The sequence below is a fragment of the Saccoglossus kowalevskii genome, chromosome 11 (assembly GCF_978046115.1).
Source record: "Saccoglossus kowalevskii chromosome 11, keSacKowa6.1, whole genome shotgun sequence".
In the NCBI taxonomy this organism is placed as follows: domain Eukaryota; kingdom Metazoa; phylum Hemichordata; class Enteropneusta; family Harrimaniidae; genus Saccoglossus; species Saccoglossus kowalevskii.
Genome location: NC_140651.1, coordinates 25,164,091 through 25,186,130, shown reverse-complemented (window position 1 = coordinate 25,186,130; position 22,040 = coordinate 25,164,091). Strand labels below are relative to the sequence as shown.

General features: G+C 37.5%; 1 protein-coding gene across 3 annotated transcripts in view; it reads right to left on the bottom strand.

The window, feature by feature from the left end:
- Positions 1 to 7,762: 7,762 nt before the first annotated feature.
- LOC100371393 (synaptotagmin-like protein 4) overlaps positions 7,763 to 22,040 on the bottom strand; it is a 93,404-nt gene continuing 79,126 nt past the window's right edge. For 2 of the 3 annotated variants that reach the window (XM_085505053.1, XM_085505055.1), the window contains exons 9-15: positions 21,507 to 21,557; positions 20,802 to 20,986; positions 18,553 to 18,655; positions 17,320 to 17,487; positions 14,023 to 14,258; positions 13,265 to 13,473; positions 7,763 to 12,825 (exon numbers count right to left, since the gene is read on the bottom strand). In XM_085505053.1, the coding sequence (XP_085361179.1) occupies positions 12,665 to 12,825; positions 13,265 to 13,473; positions 14,023 to 14,258; positions 17,320 to 17,487; positions 18,553 to 18,655; positions 20,802 to 20,986; positions 21,507 to 21,557 (1,113 nt within the window). In that variant the 3' untranslated portion in view covers positions 7,763 to 12,664. The remainder of the gene's footprint in view (positions 12,826 to 13,264; positions 13,474 to 14,022; positions 14,259 to 17,319; positions 17,488 to 18,552; positions 18,656 to 20,801; positions 20,987 to 21,506; positions 21,558 to 22,040) is intronic. The other variant, XM_085505054.1, reaches the window with a different exon arrangement.

Here is a 22,040-nt window from a genome sequence, read left to right as displayed (position 1 = left end):
TGTATACTCTATATCCCAGTCTTTGAAAATGCCATATTTTGTGAATTTTAACCAAATCGCCTCTTCTAAAAAAACAAAAACATTTAGTGCCACTGTCTTTAAGGTGTAACATTTTAAAACAAATTTGATGTGTGTAAATTTATCTTCATACATTTTATTACAAAATACAAAATTTGGTAAATATTACGCGATTTCAACTTTTATGTTACAACGAAACTGCGCGTCGATATCTTTTCCGTTCTGGAATCAAACAATGGCAACTCAATAGTAATATTTGAAATCTAGACCCGCTGAAAAGCTATTTCCTGCATTTTGAGGGGCACATTTTGCTGACACAAAGGGTTTCAGCTGTATTAAAGATGGGGCGCCCCAACATTTTTCGGGGGCGACCCGTCGCCTCTGCCGAATAGCGTCATCAAGCGCATCCCCCTTGGCCATTTACTGTAGAATACTTTATTTTAGCTGGAATTAATTTTCGCTGAAAAGACATTTTGGGTATTTTGTATGGGATTTATTTTCACTGATTTTTGATATTTGAATGTAAAATATAGGAATAATGGTATATTCGCTAGATTTTATTTTCACTGACTCATTCCTGCAGTGAAAATAGCGAGAATAAATTCAAAGCGAAAATATAGCATTTTACAGTACCTCGTAATGAAATTAGGCAGAGGGTTCTCCGAACCCACCTATTCACATAGTTCACACTCATCATAGACTCCAGTCAATCCAAATGACTATTTTGAACTGTAGGCATTAATCAGCGATTCTGCCAATGACGGAGAGATAGAATCTAGGTCAGGGGAAGCCCCATGACCCCAATATTCTTTTCCCTTGCGTCACGAACCACGTGACCGAGTCCATATGGCGGCGCCATTATGGCTGGATGTCCACTCTGGTTCCTTTCTCTCCGCATCGATGACTTAGACCAACGCTACGGAAAGAGTTGGGTGGTTTGGAGGGACCCGGAGTCTATGGTGGGTATGAACTATGTGGATAGGCGAGTTCGGAGAACCCTCTGCCTAAATTCACTACGTTCAATTACCCATCATAGACTCCGGTCAGTCAAAATGACTATTTTTAACTGTAGGCAGAGTCAGATGCCGAAAGTTGGCGAGTTTTCCGAGCAAACAGAAAAATGATGAAAGTTTTTTCCCAATCTGGGATTAAATACTCTACAATAATCACTCAAGATCTTAGTTAAAACCCAAAAAGGGTGGTGTCTTATCTTGCCTGTGCTGTCCCAGAGCAAGAAGCCAAAAAAGCTGCTACAGTGACAGGGTTCGGTATGCCTGAGAAAGCTAGACCCCAACCCAATTCCTGGGGTAGTGTGCTTTCGAAGTAAAGACCGAGACAGTTCTGCATGAGAGCATAGGCCGGAAAGCGGGACCTTGGAGCTTCCAGGGAGCGCTGATGGTAGAGAAATCTTTCCACCAAAAATGCAGAGACTGACTTATCGCCTATGGGCAGGGACCCTTGAGATCATTCGGGCTGGGTAAGCAAACCAAGTCTGACCCGCTACGACGGAACCCAACCTAAAGAGACCCTCCTCAATGGATTGGGTGACTCTTAGGTAATAGTTGATAAAGACGTTCTGCATTCTCCAGAAGCCTGCCCTCAGTGTGTGCTCGAGGGTGGTGCCTGACGCTAGCACTAATGAGGTAGCAATCGCACAGACCTTATGCGTTCGTACTTGGTGTCTCTGCAAGCTCTGTGTAGAGGAAGTTAAAGTATTATATACCTCTAATACAGTTGCAGTAATCCATCTGGTGATGGAAATTGGGGAGGCCGGCCTATCCTGTCTGCCTGGGTCGTAACACAAAGACATGTGCCTGGCACCCCTGAATCCTTAGTACTGTTTTGGTAGCAATTCCGTGCTGGATCCGGGCAGAGAAGCAATTCCTCCTGACCCTCCGGGCTGACAAAATTTGACAGCTGGGGGATGACGATTGGGTGAGGATCGTGTCCGAGGATTTGGTTCTTGATAAGGAACTCGATTTGTGTCTTTAGCACAACTTGATTGTCCATAACGGCGGTACATCGTCTGAGAAGGACAATGCCCCCAGCTCTGGCCGATGCCTACCTGAGGCGAGGGCCAGTAGGAAGACTATTTTCCACATCAAAAATGTGAGCGGTGCTGATCGGAGAGGCGAAGGGCGGTCTGCTTAGAGTGGACAACACAACTGACAAATCCCAGTTGGGCGGTTCTCTTGTACGGGGTCTCGGCATCTGGAAACCAGTAAATAGTCTCCTAATAATAGGACAATTGGCTAGTCTTGTTCTCGAAACGTTCTCAATGGTGGGGGACAAGGCCGACCTGTAGATCGCTGCGTAGAACAAACCCACTTCGTCAAACAGGTAGACGAAAGAGTCTGCTACCTGGCCAATAGAGGGATGGTATGGATCAATCTCCCTTCCGCTACACCAATCAGTGTATTCTCGCAACCTAGAAATGTAGACAGCGTTGGTGGAATCCCTGTTCACCCTGGCCAGTACGTTGGCAGCCCGCTCAGATAAACCTTTTGTATGTGCAGGTCTACTGAAAGCCTCTATGCGTGTAAGTGATACCCGCTGGGCTCGTTGGCAGTGCACCATCCAGTTGGAACAGCAGGTCCGGAAGCACTAATGGTGTTTTGACTAGCATTTCCAACAGAAGTAGAAACTAGGCCTTGGTTGGCCAATTGGGTGCGACCAATGACAATATGCAGGTGTGCCCCTGTCGAAGTCTTCTCCGCTGCCCAGTGAACTAGCGGGAAGGGAGGAAAGGTGCACACAACTAAGTGGGTCCACGGGATTAGCAAAGCGACCCTGGCCCAGGCTCCTGGAGTCGGCAGGAGTGTTATGTATGTTGGGAGCTTGGTGTTAAGGGGTGTGGCAAACCGGTCTATCTTTGGACTGTCCCACAGCCGAAACAGCCTGGAGGCTACCCACTGGGGTATCAGCCACTCCATGTTCTGGAGACGGAGCCGGCCTGAAAGGGCGTCTGCCAGACTGTTCCTCACCCCTGGAAGGTGGTGTGCGATTAGCTCCACATTATATTCCAGGCACCCAAGGAGAATTTGCTCCGCTAGGACTAACAACGATGGGGAACGATGCGCTCCCCAACCTTTGAGGGAGGCGTCTGTTACCAGAGTCATAGCTGCTGTGAGTGGGTCAAAAGGGCCCCCTGTCCGAGGTTGGCCAGTGACGACCACCAGGGCAGGGCTTCCTTCACTTCGTTCGAGATCGATACCTGCTTATCTAGTTCCCATAGAAGAGCTTGGTGTTGTAACAACCAGCGTTGTACCGGGCGACTGCTTGGGGAACCACCCTTCGAACTGAGGTCATCATTCTTATGATCCGTATTAGTTCTTGGAGGGACACTGAAGGAACGCTGACTAGGCGTTCGGCTAGGCTGCTTAGCACAATACGCTTGAAATAGCTATATCAAGCTTACCTCTGTATCAAACCCCATGCCCAGGAATCCCAACTGTTGCGTTGGGTAGGGATGGGACTGGTGAAGTAAATCCTGTGTTAGCCTTACTTGTTTGGTTAATAACCCTGTGTCTGGGTTGTGTAGTAACCAGTCATATAGGTACAGATTGATGTGTACCAACATTTGGTGAAGCAGCAGCACTACCTGTCTCATCACTCATCACGGGTGCATTGGTATGTGCAGGTAGGCCCCGCTTAAGTCTAGTGGGGCTAGCCAGTTGAAGTGGTGGATGGAGAGAAGAATGCTGATGGCGTCTCCATGCGGAACCAGTCGGGGAGCATGTGCTGATTCTGTCTGCCTAGGTCCAGAATTATGCCCACCACCTGTAGATTTGGTACTACGAACACATTTGAGTAGTAGCCTGGACTTAATGCCGGCTGATCTATATGGCGCCCCTTTTCCAGCAAACTTCTACTTCCTGTCTGATTGCTTCCGCCTTGCAGGAGTCCGCTGGGAGTGCCCAATAGGGGGGACACTGACAGGGGAGATGAAGATTTCAGCGGTATCCCGTAACAGAATGTCACCACCTGATAAAGTCCAGGGATCGGTCACCTGCTGCCTCCAAACCGGACTACACTGGCGCAATCTGTGGACAACAGAAATATGTGGCCATGGGTTCGGCTGCTGCGAGGTGTGGGTGTTCTCTTCTTTTATGAGGTGAGTTTCCCCAAGGCCAGCTGTAACCTGGCCACTTGGCGAACACATGCCTGTCCCCAGTCGCAGAGGTAAGCGTCAAACATGCTTCCCCGCTGCTGGGGTGAATGACCACCCAAGGAGGGTGAGGAGCCACCACCAGGTCCCTTCCTCCCTGGGGGTGCACCACTACACTTCCCTCCTGTGGAAGGGTATGAGCGCTTGCCTTCTGACTGACTCTGGCTAGCAGATGACGCTCTAGGGCGTTGTGTTTTCTGTGCTTGGGGTGCCCTCCGTTTACCCTTGGCAGGGCCAAGTGGCTAGCGAATTTGATCTAAACCATCTCGTTGACTGCACTCCAAACAAAGAGGGTGGAAGATGTCCAGTCTGCGTCACTGAGGTGGGGACGTACCCCCTGACTCAGTTTGCCGGCGAAAACACACGTGTCTAAGACTGTGTCTTGTTGCACAGTAGTAGCCCTGGCCAAGAGAGCCAGGTGACACTAGGGGATGTTACACGTAGATGTACAGTGGCCCACCGGTAAATGTGTCGCCTAGTCTAGGAGGCTGTTGCGTTCTGCCTCCGAGGTCTCAGAGTCCTGGGCGTGAACAATAATGTGCTCAAGCAACTTTGCCCTTAGGACGTGATGGATCATCTCATATAGAGCTGGCGAGACCGCCCATGGAACATGGCCGTCCCCCTTTATCCAGTTTGCCAAATGGAAATTCGTGGTACCGAGGTCTGGGGAAGAAGCCTTGGGATCCGGTTGGTCTCATCCGACACTTTGGGGTCCGATCTCGAAACCACACTGACCGGGTAGCGTTTGGTCCAGCAGGAAGTGTTGCATAAGATTTTACCCCACCCGGGGGCATTAAGCTTCACCTTTTCCACGGCTGACCAACGTCCGCCCATCAACACCATTGATTTACATTGTATCACTAGGATCGATGATACTCCACATCATGGCAATAGTGTGGCTCACCCAGTCGTTACGGATGGAAGACTCTGAGGGACCGCCCGAGCTACCGACTGTAGCCGATGCAAGCGAACTGTCTCCTTTCCTCTTAAATATGTGAGAGAGCTTGTTCGACTGTGCGTCTCATGACAGGATCGGTTCTCTCTGGGGACGCCCGTGGGTGGGTAAGAAGGGAATCAAAACCCACAGTGGAGAACAGACAAAAGGGTAAATTCGTTATCGTTGTACCATTACCGTGTGACAAATCCTGGCTGGCTGAAAGTAGGGGGGAGGTGCAACGTGAGCCCTGACCCAAAAGCCCTGCCCCGAAATCGGAGGCTAAGCTGCTAGCATCCCCTTTGGCATTCGGTGCAACTAGCCTGAGCCTTGGCCTCACCCAAATCAGTGGAAGAGCCACGGCTGGGAATGGGGGGTTCCCTGGAAGAGACATGTTTGAATGCGAGCGATGCTTTCGTGTTTCTTCCTGCTTGCCCACCGAGGGGCCACAGTGGAGACAGCTCGCTCCAACTGCGTCTGATCTACCCGGCCTGCCAGGGAAGCAATTTTCCCCGACAGTCCTTTGACCAAAGCCCTCATCTTAGAGGCAAACCCGGTGCTGTGCGAGGAAGGATCCACAAAGGGACCTACAAAGGAAAGACCTTCAGAGGCACAGCCTCGCTGTAGCTGTTAAAACACCGCCTAAAAACACAGACTGTGAGGATGCCCTCTGATCAGCGGGGGGAGACCGAAGAATAATTATCGGCACCTCCACCATCGGCCCTACTACTCGACGTCTCGGTACATGAAGTACCGGTAGCCAAGCGTGAGGACTTTCCACTCATGCCAAACACGCAACTCACTTTAACTGATTTTTACTGGACGCGCGACCTTGCTATGAAAAAACGAGCGACGCGGTCAGTCTCAGCAATTTTTATGGCTCTGAAAAAATATCTCAGGCCTCAGAACTCCAGTGAAAAACACATGCCTTCAACGCAAAAAGCATTTCGGATGCGGGTTCTAAGCTGGTAAATTCTGAATATAACCACTACACAGTCGTCTCGACAAACGAGGAGACAAAAAAACAGCAGTGAGCCTCTGGTGCTGTCATTCCATTTCTAAATACATAGATCAAGCATGAAATCAAGACGACATGCATGAGAGAAGCGAATTACAGTTTGAAAAGGTGACGCAACGAAATCAACAAGTGATTAAGCTATGACACCGGGTTTTATTTCTTAGTTGCTACACACAAAGGGGAAAACGACATGAGGGTAAAAATGACAAGGAAAACCTGTCCTACCAGCTGCAAAGTTGGATGCCAGGGCAGCGACAACAACCCAAGCTGGAAACTTGGACAGGAAAAGCAAGCGATCCAGGCAGAGCCGCTAGACTTCATCCCTGCTCGATGCGGGGAAAAAGCAGGGTGGATATCCAGCTGTAATGGTGCCGCCATATGGCCTCTGTCATGTGGTTCGTGACGTAAGGGGAAAGGAATCTTGGGGTAATGGGGCTTCCCCTGACCTAGATTCTATATCTCTGTCAATCGCTGATTAATACCTACAGTTCAAAATAGTCATTTTGACTGACCGGAATCTATGGTGGGTAATTGAATGTAGTGAATTGCTAAATATACGCAAGTGCGAAAAGTGGTTTCTCAACTATTGAGGATACCTGTTAAGTTTGGAGATGCCACCAAAACTTTCCAACTTCACTTACGTTCATATTACATGTCTCTGCCAAGTCGGCCAGCTACCCAACTTTCCTTACTTTCTAACTTATTATAGGCCCCTGTGTAGTTGGCAGCATACCCATCTATCTAATTTATTACAGTTCCCTGCCCAGTTGGCAGGCTAGCCAACAACATTTTCTTTCATATTTATTACAGGCCCCTTCCTGGTTGGCACTAGTTGACACTGTACTACTGATTAGCATACATTTGTATGATTTTCATATACATATATCATATGCTGAGTACATAGTCTATCTCCCATATGCTATTGTACATGTATGGTCTGGTTACTGACATGTGGTGCATCAATTGACGCAGGAAACAGAAGGAAAAAGTTAAGGTATGTCACAGAGTGTGGGCTTTAATGATCTGGTGAGTTCATGTAGTCCACACCTTGATCAAGTTAAAAAACCAACATTGCCCAGGCTGTTTTGCATTGTATCCAAAAACAGAATCTCAAGCAAGGAGGGTCAAGGCTTTTCGGCACTGACTCCAGACTTTGCATTAATTTTGCTAGTGTTGAGGCAAACTGACGCATCTACATCTATTTCATTTCTGGCAACCAGCATTCTTCAACAATACCGCCAGATCTGCAAATTATGTGATGACCATACAACATTGATATGGTTCCACAGTTGTTGCACATGACTAGAGATGAAGGCATGGTGATGGTCTGAAGCTTGCCAAGACTGATATGTCATTGCTGTATCAGAACATAAATCTGAACAGTCAAAAAAGTGATAATTGTGTTCCCAATAAATTTCAATCATTCAGTAGAAGGTAAAGAATAGGAAACAATTTAGCTTAAACACCCTCTATCAGTCGGGTTGGGAAATTAATTTTGTATCTATGGATTAAAAATAACCAATGTTTGGATAATACTAAATTCTCATTGGCAGCACAGCCCTAAAATATAAGCCTACCCATCAACATGCATACATTTTCATAAAAAAAACACAATTAATAATCATTTCTCTTCCATGTCAGTAGTTTTTATTGACAATATTGAGTGAATAAATACAAAAATATAGTTAATCAGAGCTAGATTTTTTCACTTATACAATAAGCCCAATTAGTAACAAAAAAAATCCTTCCATCCCTGCTATTAATAACGGTATCTCCCAAGTCATGTGACTAATTCACAAAATGGGAAACCTTTGCAGACAATACCTATTTGAATAAATGATTCGGCCATCATGCAAGACAAATGTCCTGCATAACGTTTTTTTTTAATTTTTTTTTATTTACCCAGTGATTGTGTGGTAAACAAATATTTTAATATTACAGTAAGAATATAATTAAATGCGAGGAAAAAAAGGTAAAAATGCTGGAATTGTACAAATATTACCTACACTGTTACATGTACCCTTTCTATAATGGTTTGTCCCAGTTGTTTTGAAATTTTCAATGAAGGACATACCATTAGAATACATTGAATATTGTGAAAACTTAACATAGAAACTGAAAAAACCCAAATAATTTGAAATTACAAAAGAAATCTGGCTGAAGATTCAATATATACAATTCAAGTCCAGTTAGAACTTAATATTGCTTATAATTTATTTTGTGAAGTTTTATCAAGCAAAATTAATATTAGCTAAGCTATCAATAACTCAATTTTCATAATTCTAATCTTACAATATTTGAATTTTAAAATTCTACACATGTTGTAGGGGACACTTATAAAACTTAATATTAACCTCTATCCTTAGATCTGCCAGTTGAAACCTCCATGTTTGCCAACGTAAGAACCCCACCCAAATCCAAGGTGGATGGTCACATGACCTTTGATCATCAACTCGTCAGTACTACTTTGACAAGGCAGAAAATGTTATTTTTGGTAATTTGAATAAAAATAGAGATTCTGAAAATTGTATTTATGTAAATAAACTTAAATGCTGGGTTGCTGCCATTGAGTTTAACTAGAAATTTTCTTTTGCTGAACAGATTTTCGTTTGACTACAATAGATTTAGTGAAAATCTGGAAACGGTGATTAATAAGCAGTAACCGAAAGATTGGTTTAAGTAGATCGACTTTTTAGACGACATGTGATTTTTCACAGCGAATTCTAAGCACTAATGACAGCAGATCACGATTAAAAGAGGCAAGTACATATACTTAAATTGAGAACGTTATAAAACGACGAGGCATGAAGATCATTTGGTTTATGGTGGTTATGGTCGTTATAAATAAAACACTGACTATAGTTACTTGATGTAGTATACTGAATGGAATTAGGGGGAGGGGTCCTCAGATACATATTGCTCAAACTAGATGTTATTGGCACTGAGTGTTACGTAAACCCACAAGACAAGGGAGACAATATGTGTTGTGAACACAGTTTTTTCAGAAGGCTCCGTCTTGGTAATTTATACGGAAATGCTCTTTTCATCAATCACTTTAGTAAATCAAGGATTTGGGTCAACTACTTTGAAAATGTTACAACTAATCAAGTTTCTGCTCAAAGGTACACACAGGATTGTTAATTGTACGTCATTATTTAGCCTGATTACTTGGCAAATTGAACACAACTCTGACAAAATCATTGTGATAGATTCCTTTTTTTTTAGTACAGTCTTTTTGTTCAAAGTTCATATACCCCAAATTACAACAAGAAGGCACAAGGACTGCAGTGCTTAAGCTTAATTATAGTAAATATTGAAAAAGTAAAATACCTCTTTGTCACATGATTTTAATATCCAATAATAACTCTTGTATCGTACCACTAAGGTGCAGGATATGTTGTTGAACATATTTGACTTTCAAGTACAGAAGTACTCATTAAAATCTCATTTAAATATTGCTAATTTGTTGAAAAAATGTTATTTTTCATGATTGGTTGTCATGGTTACATTATTGCTGCAAACAAAATTATTAGATCATATTGAACAGGATATTTATCAAAAGAAAGTTTTTATTTTTGAAAAAAAATTAAGAAATGTATCATAAATAGGTAAATGGAATATGAGATTGCAGTGAATGAAAACACAAACTGTGAATAAATTGTCAATTCAACTGTGTAAATTATTTTTTTAAGTGTTACTGTTTGCAAAACAGCAACAATAAGTAGCCCTAATATTGTTAAAATACAGATCTGTTACATTTTCTAAAATACCAATTTAAATGAAACTCAGTGTTCAATCAAAGATAACACTATTGCTGCATTGCAAACAGTGATACAAAACATGTCAAATAATATCAATACAGATACACCTCCCTCTTCAAATTTTTTTTAATTTCTAAAATGATTGAAAAAAATATTTTCAAATGTGTTGATTCTATTTTTTTAAACAGTATTTTATTTTCCACACTTATTTGTTGATTTTGAATAAAATATGGAAAATATGCTGCTGCTTAGAGCACCACTGACAATTTTTCCAACAAAGTTTTTCCTATTTCTACATGTTTTTCTAAAATTTTTGGGATAATTGATGAAAAAAATGATGTTGATTCAATTTGTGAAAACTAACAAAGGTAGAATTCGTTGCTCAAAAAGGTTTAAAAACAAATTAACCCCTCAAATTTCCATGCATTCACCCCACAACTCCTAAAATGGAATAATCCATTTTAAGACTATGGAACAAATTCAATGAGAAATGTATTTGATTGATTGTATTTTAAATGTATTTTAAATATAAATAAATATTCAAAGTATTTTTTATCACATGTATGCTTTCTGATTCTGTAGAATACTGCAATTTGGTTTTACTAAAAGCTTTTTATGCTAAAATTTGAATTAGTTTGGAAAATCAAGACTTGATCGAAACTGTATATAAAGGAAGTCAGCTTCTGTTCAATTGAACAATAAGAAGTTATTTAACAACAAACTGTACTTCTGGCTTAGGCAGAAGAAAACAATACTGTGCTTCCAGTAACAGGTTAACAAAATATTATGTAGACAGTAGGGTTTTTATTCTATTTTACTTCATTTTTGTTTCCAAATGACTCACTCTTATCAAGTAATTTGTGTTTAAATTATTACAAGATTAAGGATTTAGAAAAAATTATCACTAATTGCAATTAGTCATTAGAGTGGATTTCTAAACAGTCATGTTTTGGTCATCTTTTTCAAAAGAGGTAAACAAATTAATTTATTTCTTGGGGTAGAACATACAAAAAAAAATCTAATTTGCATAAAATAAAAGTCGAGTTTCACAAAAAACTTATTTTCTCTGCCTTACAATTGTATACAGACTGTACCCGGTAGTAACGGGTATTTCACAACTAAACAAATAGTTGCAAGATAACCTTTTCACCACTTTCAAGCATTGTAACCTTCCGCAAATTGTGTTCACAATAGTTCCTCAAAATCTGTTTGAATGATATTGATCAAAATATAAATAATATTATATTTATTATGAAAATTACAAATCTTGATCTGACTCAAAATTATGTTTGTGGTGACAATTCTAAATTATTTTAGCACCAATAGATAGATGCCAAATGTTTATATCATGATTAATGAAACATTTTTGGTGTACATATCAATTTTTGTCAATCAGTATGAAGTAGCTGTAATAACCACAGAGTAAACAAACATTGATGTTAACAGTGAGGCACATGCAAAACAAAATCAGCTGGGAGAGCACTGATTGGATGAAAAACTAACGTGATGATACCACTCAGAAGCCTGACTTCACTTGAATTTCAGAACCATTTGACAAATGTGAGAAGTTATACTGACGAAAATCTGATCAGTGATAAAACTTTGTCTATGATAAGAGAGTCGAATAAATAATTAAATTTGATTATACTAAACAAAAAATGTACATACTTGTACATCATACAGAGGTCAGATAAAGCCTGCCCTCTACAGTCAGCTTATACATTCTATTTTAATATTTAGAAATACAGGAAGTAAATAATGTACCAGTAAATATAAATACTAATAATAATTTTTTTTCAGGATATGTTAATTACTGGTAAAATAATGCTTGATTGAATCACATAGTGATTATTTTGAAATCATGCTAATACAATATAAAATAAACTCTTAAGATTTCACACATGTGATAGGAAAATTCTCCAACTTGTCATAAAAGGAAAAGAGATATTTTGTTGAATCAGATTAGAAAAATATTGCAAACCAGTATCGGTAAATTTTTCGTTGGTATGAATGTTCAAGTTTTTTGAGAACCGAATTTTCGCGAAAGTCACTGAGGAATGTTAATCAGTTTTTGCAATGTCTCATGAAAAACATGTTCTTGCAAAATAAAGTAAATTTACAGTAAATATGAAACTATATTTTGGATAGATTTGTATACAGACTGTGTCCATGATATTTCTTCAACTCATCGTTGGATCAACATACATTGCTCTACAACATACATTTGAATTTAGTATGATGTTTTTCCACATTTCGAACATATGCCAGCATTGACCTCCACTGTGAAGCCTTCTAGCTTGTCACTAGCGTATCCTTTTGTTAACTATGTTGGAATAGACCATTAATGTACAAGTGTTTCTATTGTTCAGTCTGAATTAGGGATTGCTACTATTCATAATAACACAAAATTATCATCATACAAATGGAAAAATTACGATGATGGAATTACAAAAAGAATTAGCACGGTTTTACCAAAGCATACAAAATGAATAAAGAATGAATTCAACAACTATAGAGGAATAGGAAAAAATATTGAAATATTGAAATATATAAAAAAAAATTAATAATATATTTGTGCCAAACTCTGAGTTTGGTTTGCTGTCAAAAAATTATACATGATTCCACTTGATGAAGCAGTGCTAATGACACACAGTCATGCCTAACAACCAATCAGCAGAGCTCTTACAAATAACAATATTTTTGTTTTTCAGCTTTCCTGGTTGGTTGACATACTGATAAGCTCAGCCAATGAAAAGTGATAAAACCTAAATAAATTCAGGTTCTTTGGCTTCTTTCCCGTTCATATGGCTACGTAGCATTAAGTTAGCTTCGACCCATTGGTTTTGATTGTCCAACATTCGTTGCCACAATGCTGTCTCTGCTGACCGTGAATCTTGCCATTTTACTTCCTTACCATACGACTTTCCTAAAAACAAGAAAAAAAACACAGCATTTTTAATGACATCAAAGCATACAGTGATATAAAATATAGAATGTATTCACCTGTAAAAAACACTTATTACATAGAATATATTTATGCGCATAAATGTTAATGATGGTCACCATCTTGGTTGCTAGGAACCCATTGCATTTTGGGATACATTAAATTTATCAACAACTATACTTTCATGGGGAACTGCTGTTCTTTAAAGAGAAATGTAGATTACATTTATTCTTTATCACAAATAGTTTTATCTCTATCCTTAAAAACTCTGACTCAATCATGAAAGATAAATAGAAGTATTTGTTCCTCAGAGAAAATTAAGTATAAAAATCCATTATTCAGCATCTTCTTATCAGAACTAGACAGGTTCTCATTAAAAATGTAATCGTGGAAGAACAAAATGAATTATTAAGCTTTATACCATTCCCAACTCCCAGACGTAAACCTCCCAAAAAGTCATTTGACGCCATTGATTCTCTGTCCCAGAGAGTCACTTCCAAGGCCCGCTCTTTCAGATCCTCAACATTGACTCCTTCGTAGATGAACGTCTCGTCCCAATGAGGATTACAGTTCTTTTTTATCACTTCAGTTTTTCGCTTCCCAGACTTGCTCTTGTTTGGCAGAAGATAACTGAAATATTACAGAATGCAAACATGCATCACTCAATGGATTGTTCATAAATAATAATTCAGAACTTCCATTTTTGATTCACTTAGACTGACTTGTACTTTTATCCTGTGTCTAATTATCATATCACCCATAACTGGTCTGTTTGTGTTGTACATTTATTATTGCAATTGCATCGCCTACAAAATTTTCATAGTTTGTGCATATATCTGAAAAATTTCCTATTTGTTATTGAACGTAATTAAAAAAATGAAAACCTAGCATTGAAATCAAAAGCTTAGAAAATGACTCGCTCCATGAAAACCAACAATTTGTTTGAATAGCAGCCAATTCAAAATAAAAACACAGTAAATTATTACATTTTCAGTGCAAACAAAATCTCCACAATTCAATAATTCGATGTATAGGTTCACATTGGGTTGGGGTTGGGATTGGGTTTGAGTTTGATTGGGTGTGACAGGATTTTGGTGATGTGTGGGCATTAGGCTTTAGGGTTCCTAAATAACACATTCAAGCATTGTTGTAAATTGCGAATGAAACCTACAAACTCACCATTTGGCGAAAGGGTCGGAATACCCATTAATTCTAACAGCTATGAGGTTCCTAGCATCTTTAATGTGAACATGTATAGCACCTTTTCCGGGCTCAGGTGGGTTCTTCGCCTTTTTCTTTGATTTTCCTTTCTGTACCTCCTGAGACGGTGACCCATTAGAGGCATCGGCAGGAATAAACTTGATAGCAATTGTTAAGTCTCCTTTGTACGACAGCGTACTCTCCATTCCAGCGGCCTATAACAAAATTAAAAAAAATTGTATATATTGTCAATCACAGTGAAAAAAAGCAGTTCTACAGCTGACTATAATTGCATAATAATTAAAATCTAAATACACAAAGAATGCTAACTAAAGACAATGTTAATTAATTACTATTACCATTAATATAAATGTCAGCAACTAACAGTAAACAATTTAACGAATGTACACGTACACCGAGTTGACAGATCAAATTTTGTGTGTGTTAATGCCACAAATCAAGCCCGTATAAGAGCAAAATTGTGCGCAAGTTGCACAAAATCAAAGGAATTGCTGGATCATATATACTGAATTGACGTCACTGCGGTACCAAATATAGTCCCAAAAAAAATGCATAGAAACTGTGATTGGTTGAAATCACTGTATTGTTATAAGCTTCGGGCAATACTACAATATATGTACGCCTTCATAATCATATACTCCGCAGAGAAAAAATATTTTTCACATAATATTAATATCCTGTTAATATCAATTTCTGCATTTTTTATGTTCAAATTTGCAAGAATTCTATAAAGATCAGAGTTTGTATTTTTTCTCGCTGTAAGTCGGGGAAACAGACATCATGCTCTGGTGAGAAATTGTGTCTTATGCACAGCAGTATGAATTCACGATGACTTTCTGTACTCGGGTAACATAATATTTATTGCTGTAGCGATATTCAAGTACAAGCCTCTTAAAAATTAAGGTTTGATTTTTGATGGAACTGTCCTAATGTAATCACCTGAAGATGGTACAATGCATGTCCACAGGAAAAAAAACACAGAAAGTTAAATAGGCCATACAGAGAAAATTTTTAGTTACTGATTGTTTATTTTTTATTTAAACTTAGAGTTTTGCTCTTGAAAATAAAAAAAATTGCTATATTACGAAGTAGCGCAGTGTTTTTGAAATGGAGGAGTAATCGATTATTGTTTTTTTGTAACAAGACTAGTGAAGAAATTTATATATTTAACCAGTATTGTCAAAAATAACGTAAAATTGTAAATGTGCAGATTATTACAAAACGGAGCACAACAATGATTTATCGTGTAGCAAAACATGAAATTAAGGTATCCTGTAGCTTGGAAGTCCAAGCATACCAGATTTATAGAAAGTACGTTAAAACTGATTTACATTAGATTATACCTGTTCAGATTCTGAAATTGTATATTAAAACAAGCAGCCTCTCGGCTGAGATAGCTCCGCTGTTAGCAAGGCACATTTCAATTAAAGAACTGAAGATTTCTTTAAAAACTTAACAATATGTATAGTATGTATAGCAATCGGACTTGCTTTTTTCAACAAGAATTCAAAAATATCACTTTTTACCAAAAATGACAGAAATATTCATCAAAATTAGATAATTTAAGATATCATCACGAAATGAACAAATCTCTCAGAAATGTCCACATGTAGCATCTATATACGTAATATCAAAGCAATTGGACTTGCAGTTTTTAACAAGAAGTCAACAATATCACTATTTATCAAAAATGACAAAAATATTCACCAAAATTAGAGATTTGAGGATATCATCACAAAATGAACAAATCTGAGAAAGGTCCACATGCAGTATCTATATATGTAATATCAAAGCAATTGGACTTGCGGTTTTTAACAAGAAGTCAAAAAAAACACTTTTTACCAAAAATTACAAAAATATTCACCAAAATGAAGATATCATCATGAAATCAACAAATCTAAGAGAGGTCTACCCCAGGTACATACACACCAAGTATCAAAGCATTCAGGCTTGTAATTTTCAAGAAGAAGTCGAAAAAGTAAAACATTGACACAGACGACGGAGAACAATCACTCATATGATAAGCTCCGCTCGACAAAGTCGACAGCGGAGCTAAAAAAGTGATATTAAATAGTGATTAAAATTAGCTGATAATTAGTCAAATGTCAATGTTATCTTTAAATCTGTGGCTGGAAAAATTCTCTTTGCTCAACTGAGAGAACGAAAGTGCCTGAAATGATTGAACGATTCCAGTGAGGGTGAGGAAGTTTTAGTTTGAAAATGGATTGAGGAGGGGTCCTGGGAAGACAACCGATGATTGAGCAGTCCAAGTGGAACCTTGTTTGTTGTACAGGATCCCTATGCACATAAGTATAGATATAAATCTGGGCATGCATGCACTGTAGAATACTTTATTTTCACTTCCATTTAATTTTCGCTATTTTCACTGAAGGAATGATTCAGCGAAAATAAAATCCAGCGAATATACTTTTTTTTCCCAAAAAAAGGCTATTCAGCGAAAATTAAATCCAGCTAAAATAAAGTATTTTACATTATTTCTATTACACATTGTGTATGTGTTCTGCCATATTACATCTTAATTTTACTATAAATATGTTTCTGCCAAGATGCAATGTCAAATGGATTTACATGATCAAAATGACTCAATGGTATCCAAATTGTCTTTTTTTTGCATGAAAACAAAAATCAATTATGCGCGAATATTTCTCGGTTTTCAACTGATGATTATAATTTCCTCTCGATTTCTTTTAATATTTCAATTTTCCAATAGGAAGGTGAAACCAAACAAGTGTGTTGTAATATGAGAAGGAATGAGTTTCTTGAGAATTAATTTTCGAGCACAAAACATCAAAAAAGTGCCCGCAAAATTTGTGTAGAAGAGTTTAAACTAGACAAACAGCAAACACAATTGTTTTCTGCCAAATTTGACATTTGAAACTACAGTAATATCTATATTAGAAGCCGCATCTCTTAATATTCTTTTTGAATAATTGAGAACCAAAAATTCATAACTTCTGATATGTGTAGATACTCTAATAGAAGCTGCTTCTTCTCTGTTACATTGTACCATTGTAATAGAAGCCACAGCTTTTAATACAGATTTTACAGTATTAGCTATACATAAATTTGTTATATTTAGACCAAATGGCCACACATGAACATTTCCTATTGGTTATTGGTCTTGGTAAGTATTGGTATACAAGTTTATTCTGGTGTTAAACCTCAGACATGCATCGATGATACAAACAATGCATCTATATGCATACATTAAACAGAAGACGAATGTATACTTACAAGGACACGTGGACAAAGCGGCCGCCACTCAGGATGAAAGTCTTCTAAGTTGATATCATCTAACGGAAGCTGTATCTCTCCGAGGAAATCGTTGTGACCGAACGCATCATTATGCCATATAGATATCCACAGTGTTCGTGTCTGCAACTCGCTTTCGCTAATTAAATACTGACAACAAAATAACAAATATTTTTTAATCTATTGGCAGCTTAAAAATCTCCCTCAAAGATGAAGTTGAGAAAAATAGGCTTAACTACATTTGTTGTTATGGTGAAAATGGTTATGGTTGCACCCCTCCCTCCTCAAAGACTGCAACAATGCTGTGGAATTGGAGGGTGGGGGGGGGGGGATTTTCGAGAAGCGTATTCAATATTGTGGCAAAATACTGGAATGAGCAAATGGCAAAATAAAACTCCATATTTTGAATCTAGACTATAAAGGGAAATATATGTACTATTATTAAAGTGGTAATAGCTGTGATATTGAACATTTTTTTGTTTAAATAAAACCACATAAATATCACCAAATCATACCAAACTAGTTTAGACACAACTGCATGAGCAAAGTGACCCTACACAAGGCCAATGTGATGTGAACGCTAAGAGTCTAATAGTTGCCATCTTGTTGAAATCAGTTATGTGACAGACTGAAATATGATGACACACAATTGACACATAAAAACATCAGTGAGGAGCCTTCTGAGAAAGGCAACGTATTTAAAATTTTCCCCAGGGTGTCCCAAGTAAGCTGTCATCTTGTATCGTAATCACTGACAGAGATTCTGAGAAAACTGATTTTGAGAAAACTGGATTTTAATAGAAGTGATTGAATGTACAATGTTGGTATACAGCATATATGTTAACCTTTTAGTGTCCATATTTTGGCTATGAATGTTACAAATTGGCACTATAAACAGGAAATGTTTTATTAAAAATAAAAATAAAAGAAAAAAAGATTGATAGTTACAGCTATTGTCACTTTCATTTTCAACTATCAGAGATTTTTTTAGTGCATCTGAATGTTATGATCATTTCTTCTTTCATTTTAAATTGTTTTCAAAATGTTGAATTTCATTCGCTAACGTTATTGAATAGTGTAATGATTGACGCAGTAAGGTTGATTCACAGTTGTTCCAAGGCCTGCAAGATTCAGAATTATGACAAATCCATAATATTTCCACCATCAAATATTTCACACTATAGGGATGAATTTGATAAGTCATTTTATCATTACCTTGAGTGTTTCATCAAATGCTGGATTTAATGTACGTTTCTTTATTCGGGTTTTTCTTTTACCGTTCTTTGTTTTATCAGGAAGTAGATATGTTTTGGCATAACTGTTGATTAAAATAAAGAGAAGACATTTACTAAAAGATCTATGACATCTAATTTAGATGACAAACATGATGCAGCAAATCACAGACATCAATGTATAGTATGACGCATCCACAAGACTTTAATTAGCACTTGCCAACAGTTCACACATTAACGAAGGTAAATAACGAGATAAGTACTCTTCATGAAAGAGAATGGTAGTGACATGCTGATTCCCCAGCTAGTACCGTAAAATCTGTATTAGAAGCCGCATCCCTAATAGAAGTCGCACCCATTCTTTTTGAATAATTGAGAACCAAAAATTCATCATTTCTCATATGTGTAGATGCTCTAATAGAAGCCGCATCCCCTCTATTGCATTGTACCATTTTAATAGAAGCCGCGGTTTCTAATACAGATTTTACAGTATTATAAACCACATAACAGACTAAATAATTTATATAATGCTGTAATTTTTCCAGTGAAAACCTAATGTTGCAAAATTTTGCACACATTCCTTTGTTTTTAATTAATGATTTTAATTTCCTCTTGTTGCGAAAACCTCCAAATAATTATTTATTACAGAGCTTGGATATTTAATATTTCAATTTTCTAATATGAAGTTTTGTATCAAGAAATGACTCATAGATGAGTTTCTTATGAATCAATTCCAGAACACAAAACACCCGTAAAGTAACAGACAAGCAGCCTCTCGGCTGAGATAGCTCCGCACATTTCAATTAAAGAACAGAAGATATCATTAGAAAATGAACAATATGTATAGTATCAAAACAATCAGACTTGCGGTTTTCAACAAAAAGTGAAAAATATCACTTTTTACCAAAAGTTACAAAAATATTCATGAAAATTAGAGATTAAAGATATCATTACAAAATAAACAAATCTGAGTTAGAACTACATGTAGTACCTACATGTATATATGTAATATCAAAGCAATTGGACTTGCGTTTTTTAACAAGAAGTCGAAAATATCACTTTTTACCAAAAATGACAAAAATATTCACCAAAATTTGAGAATTGAAGATATCATCATGAAATGAACAAATCTGAGAGAGATCCACATGTAGTACCTATATATGTAACATCAGAGCAATTGGACTTGCGGTTTTCAACGAGAAGTCGAAAATATCACTTTTTACCAAAAATTACAAAAATATTCACAAAAATTAAAGATATCATTACAAAATGAACAAATCTAAGAGAGGTCTACCCAAGGTACATATACACTAAGTATCAAAGCATTCAGGCTTGTAGTTTTCAAGAAGAAGTCGAAAAAGTAAAACATTGACACGGACAATCACGCACATGATAAGCTCGCTCGACAAAGTCGACAGCGGAGCTAAAAAAACTTGGTAGTAGAAGTTGAACCATTACTCAACTTCGGCGTTCAGAGGGTCAAAGGTCAAATGATTATTACTAATCAGAATGAGTCAATGATAGGAATGGTTCTTGTTCATTTCAAGTTTTTTTTTTCAGGACTGTATTAAAGTAGAAAATGTTTTTGCCTTCTTGAGTGAGATAAATAAATACCTCCTTTTGTTTTGTTTTTTGATGTATTAAAATTTCTTCATACAAGTTTTGTTCAGCGAGCATGTAAATGATTTTGTACCGTAGCATCACATCATTCCGAGAATTTTCTAATCAATAACGAATAAACAAAAAGAATCTAAAACTCAGTAGAAACTCAATTCTTTCAAAGAACGGTGTGCTTCAATAACCCCCTGGTATGTGGTATGTGTGTTATAGCGCCCGCAAGTGCTAAAATGAAACTACATTTCATATCATTGTAAAAGATATAAAAAATTTTCATTTTTTTGTTTGTTCAAACAAAAATATTAATCTTTCATCTGACTAGGTGGCATTCATGTATCAATATCTTAAACATTTAACGAAATGTGAACCATTTAGCAACACAAAGTTTAGTGGTTTTTACAACATGCTGTGTATGATGTAGCTCCCATGCGAAGTAATACAATGCATGTAAATACTTCATTTCATGAAATTCTATGAACACGCACATTTCACAACAACCACCTACGATTGATTCAGTATCATGAGTTTTGAAAGTATGACATTTTTCACTTAATTGACAATTTAAAAAGATAAACAAATGACTAGCAATGATTTTTTTTTTTGAGGTATACTCACGGGTCAGATGTATTTCTTTTGACATCCACAGGTGCTAAATCTCGACATGCTACAATCTTTACTTCAAATACACCAGTTTTATAGTTGTAGGACAAACCAAATTTGATATCGCCAGTCACCGTTATCTTTCCAAAATTCCTCTCACCGGCTGAACTATAAAAACTTGTAAGACTGTCAACACTTCCCTGAAAATATAACAGTTGTGCTAAAATGAAGACTGGTAATATTTAATAAGTAAATAAAATTTCACATGCAAATTGGGAATAACAGTTAAATATGGGTGAGCTAAAAATAAAAGGACAAACTTAGGAAAGAATGGACAATTAAATTAAAACATCAATTTATCACCCCCATCAACTTTGTAATATACAAATTAAAAAGAAAACCCATTGGCTGAAATATGTCATATGACTTAAAATCATGTGACCACCATCAGCCAATACAAAACAGGCATTTAAATTATACGATAATGAGTATTATGTTAATTAGTAAGCAAGCTTGGTTTGAAGGAATTAGTTTAAGATGCATGGTTATGAATGATTTAATGTAGTGAAAACAAATCTTATTTGGAAAAATAAAATAAAAAATAATTTTAAATGCTGGAACGGAGATGGGATGGGATGGGATGGGATGGGATGGGATGGGATGGGTGGTGGAAATGACTATATGGTTTACCATATTATGGGCAGGTTAAAGAAAACTTACATAAAATGAAGAAGGCGGTGCACAGTACAAGCGTTCTATGCTGATACAACTCTGCGAGGGAGAAACATGAAACTGAAAACTGTAGTTTTCCAAAAAAAAATTGTACAAAATGATAAAATTATAAAAACAGTTCATTTTTAAAATAATACAAAATTGTTTTGATATCATGGTATGAAGGAGGGGAAAAAGATAGTCAGGGGTTGATTAAATGTAAGAGCATACAATTTCCACTACATACATGTAGTAGCATATGATTAGCTATTATTGGAGGCAGAGCTACTTCACTGAATGTTCTATGTTGCGAAGACGCGCACCACTGTACCATGTATTTCATGAGCTTTGTGTGAGCTGTTGTGCAACGCTGGTCGTAAACAGCATAAAATCAACTGTGAGACAATCCTGAACAATTTACACATGTTGTAATCTTGTTACACTACTCAGGAGAATCCCAACAACCATCACAAAGTACCGTTTATGAGAGTTTTCGGCGTTTGTTTTCAACCGTGATGCTTGCCAGGCGGTGAAAATACCAGA